The 1805-nt window shown below is 47.0% G+C and overlaps 1 protein-coding gene across 1 annotated transcript; it reads left to right on the forward strand.

Annotated features, from left to right (window-relative positions):
- Positions 1–129: 129 nt before the first annotated feature.
- Positions 130–1448, forward strand: Pmar_PMAR014379 (conserved hypothetical protein; the record flags this gene model as incomplete). The annotated part of the gene is made up of 10 exons (XM_002777439.1): positions 130–241; positions 287–367; positions 413–465; positions 507–643; positions 687–798; positions 843–931; positions 982–1093; positions 1139–1233; positions 1284–1331; positions 1375–1448. Coding segments are annotated over 10 exons (913 nt in total), but the record flags the coding sequence as incomplete, so codon positions are not given.
- Between the last annotated feature and the right edge of the window lie 357 nt (positions 1449–1805).

The raw sequence follows: 1805 nt of genomic DNA on the forward strand, positions 1-1805 counted from the left end.
TGAAGTTGAACGGTCATACAGCGAATAGTGGGAATACTCGCACACTAGGGTTGTACTATAAGCGAAGCCATTCGCAGATGAAGGCTTGAGTGGAATTCCAGCTGTCCTCAAGCCTTGCATCCCGCACAGATGTCGGATCGTCCACAGTCACGAGGCTTCAACACTTCTAGCGGTGGTTTCCGTTCAACTCCGCCGCCATCTCATGTTGGTAGCTATACGAGCACTCCAAATCGACCCACCAGTAACCAACGCAGAGAGGTTTGGCAGAGTATTTTCGATCTCTCAGGCGCCATGCGATCGACTGGTGGCTCCTCTGGGGGAAGACCGACTAGTCAACGTGGCAGTATTCTCACAGGAACCGCCCTTAGTAGCTGACCAGGTCGAGAGGCGCCTTGTGATAGTTGTCGTGTAGGCTCACGAGCTGGTCTGAACAGTAGCTTAGTCGCTGCTAGTGCTACACCAAGAGTAATCATGAGCTGACCTGAAATTTGAGTACATTTTTACAGGCATCAATGGAGAGCGTTCAAGTCATGGATCGTCCAGTGACCCAGCAAGGGTTGTCGGGCATGAGGACATCACAGACGAGGTCTGGGAGACAGGTGCAAGACAAGAGCTATTTCAAAGCACAGCTGAGGAACCGAATGTGAGTCCAGGAGAATATCGCCGTGTAAATAGTCTTGACATAGAAATGCCCTGTCGTCCGAGATAGCCCTATTCAATAAGGAGATGACTGAAATCGCGCGAGAAAGTCAGTCATACAAACAGTACCAACGTCGGCGTCAATTATTACTGGAAGAAGTGATAGCATTTGGGGTTGTGAAAGTTGCATGAAACTTGAATAGGTTAAAGGTCTGGAAGGAGAGCTAGCTGACTATAACCTCACGCTCGATAAGCAGAGAGCCAACATAAGATCAGACGAGCTCGAAAGACAGTATGGATTTTATACTGGCTTCCCAATGGAGAGCTTTACCGTCCTGAAAGGTACATGAGCGTGAAAGAGAAGAATGTATTTGGGAAACAACAGATTGACGAGGTCTTCCTTCAAAAGAAGGAACGCGAGGAGGATTTGGCTGCACTTGAGCATAAATTATTCGTGAGCTGATTCACACCACTCCATTTCCAAATCACAATGCTTCAGGAACAACAATCATATCTTGAAGGACTAGTGGCTCGACTTATTCCAGAGCAGAAGAAGGAGTACGAGAAGCTGATAGCTGAGCAAGTCAAATTGAAGTCTGTACAGTCGGGAAGAATCGCTAAAGCTAAAGCTCGGTGTTTTGTAGAGATGCTAGCCACGAGCTGGAAGCAGCAATGGAACCGCTACAGCAAAGGTGGATGGGTATTTCAAGTCTGTCAGGATGTCATTGTTATTAGACTAGCTGCAAGCAGTGATAGACTTGATAGGGATCCGTCGCGTCGTCGTATGCTGGCTCTATCAAAAGCTCGAGGTGACACGAGCTGCTCGTAGATACTATGATTACTCGTATACGTGTCGCTATAGATAATATACTCCAAAGCAGGATGGAAGTCAGCAATGAGCTGGAAAAGATCAGTTTGCCGTTGCCTAAACAGAAAGAAATACTGATGGAAAAAATCAAAGAGGAAAATCGCCAGATGGTATTCAAAATATCGTATAGCTATCATCCGAATTTTGTGCTACAGGCTGAACTAGAGACGACTTATGAGAACATAGGAGAAGCTCTTGAGCGGTTGAGACGGAACGCAGCTGAAATATCTGCAGCGTTGAACGGGAGCTCGAATGAACAGGATGCGGTTGATTCCTCCACTGCTGAGCAACAACAGAA

Source organism: Perkinsus marinus, assembly GCF_000006405.1.
Source record: "Perkinsus marinus ATCC 50983 genomic scaffold scf_1104296951764, whole genome shotgun sequence".
Taxonomy (NCBI): domain Eukaryota; phylum Perkinsozoa; order Perkinsida; family Perkinsidae; genus Perkinsus; species Perkinsus marinus.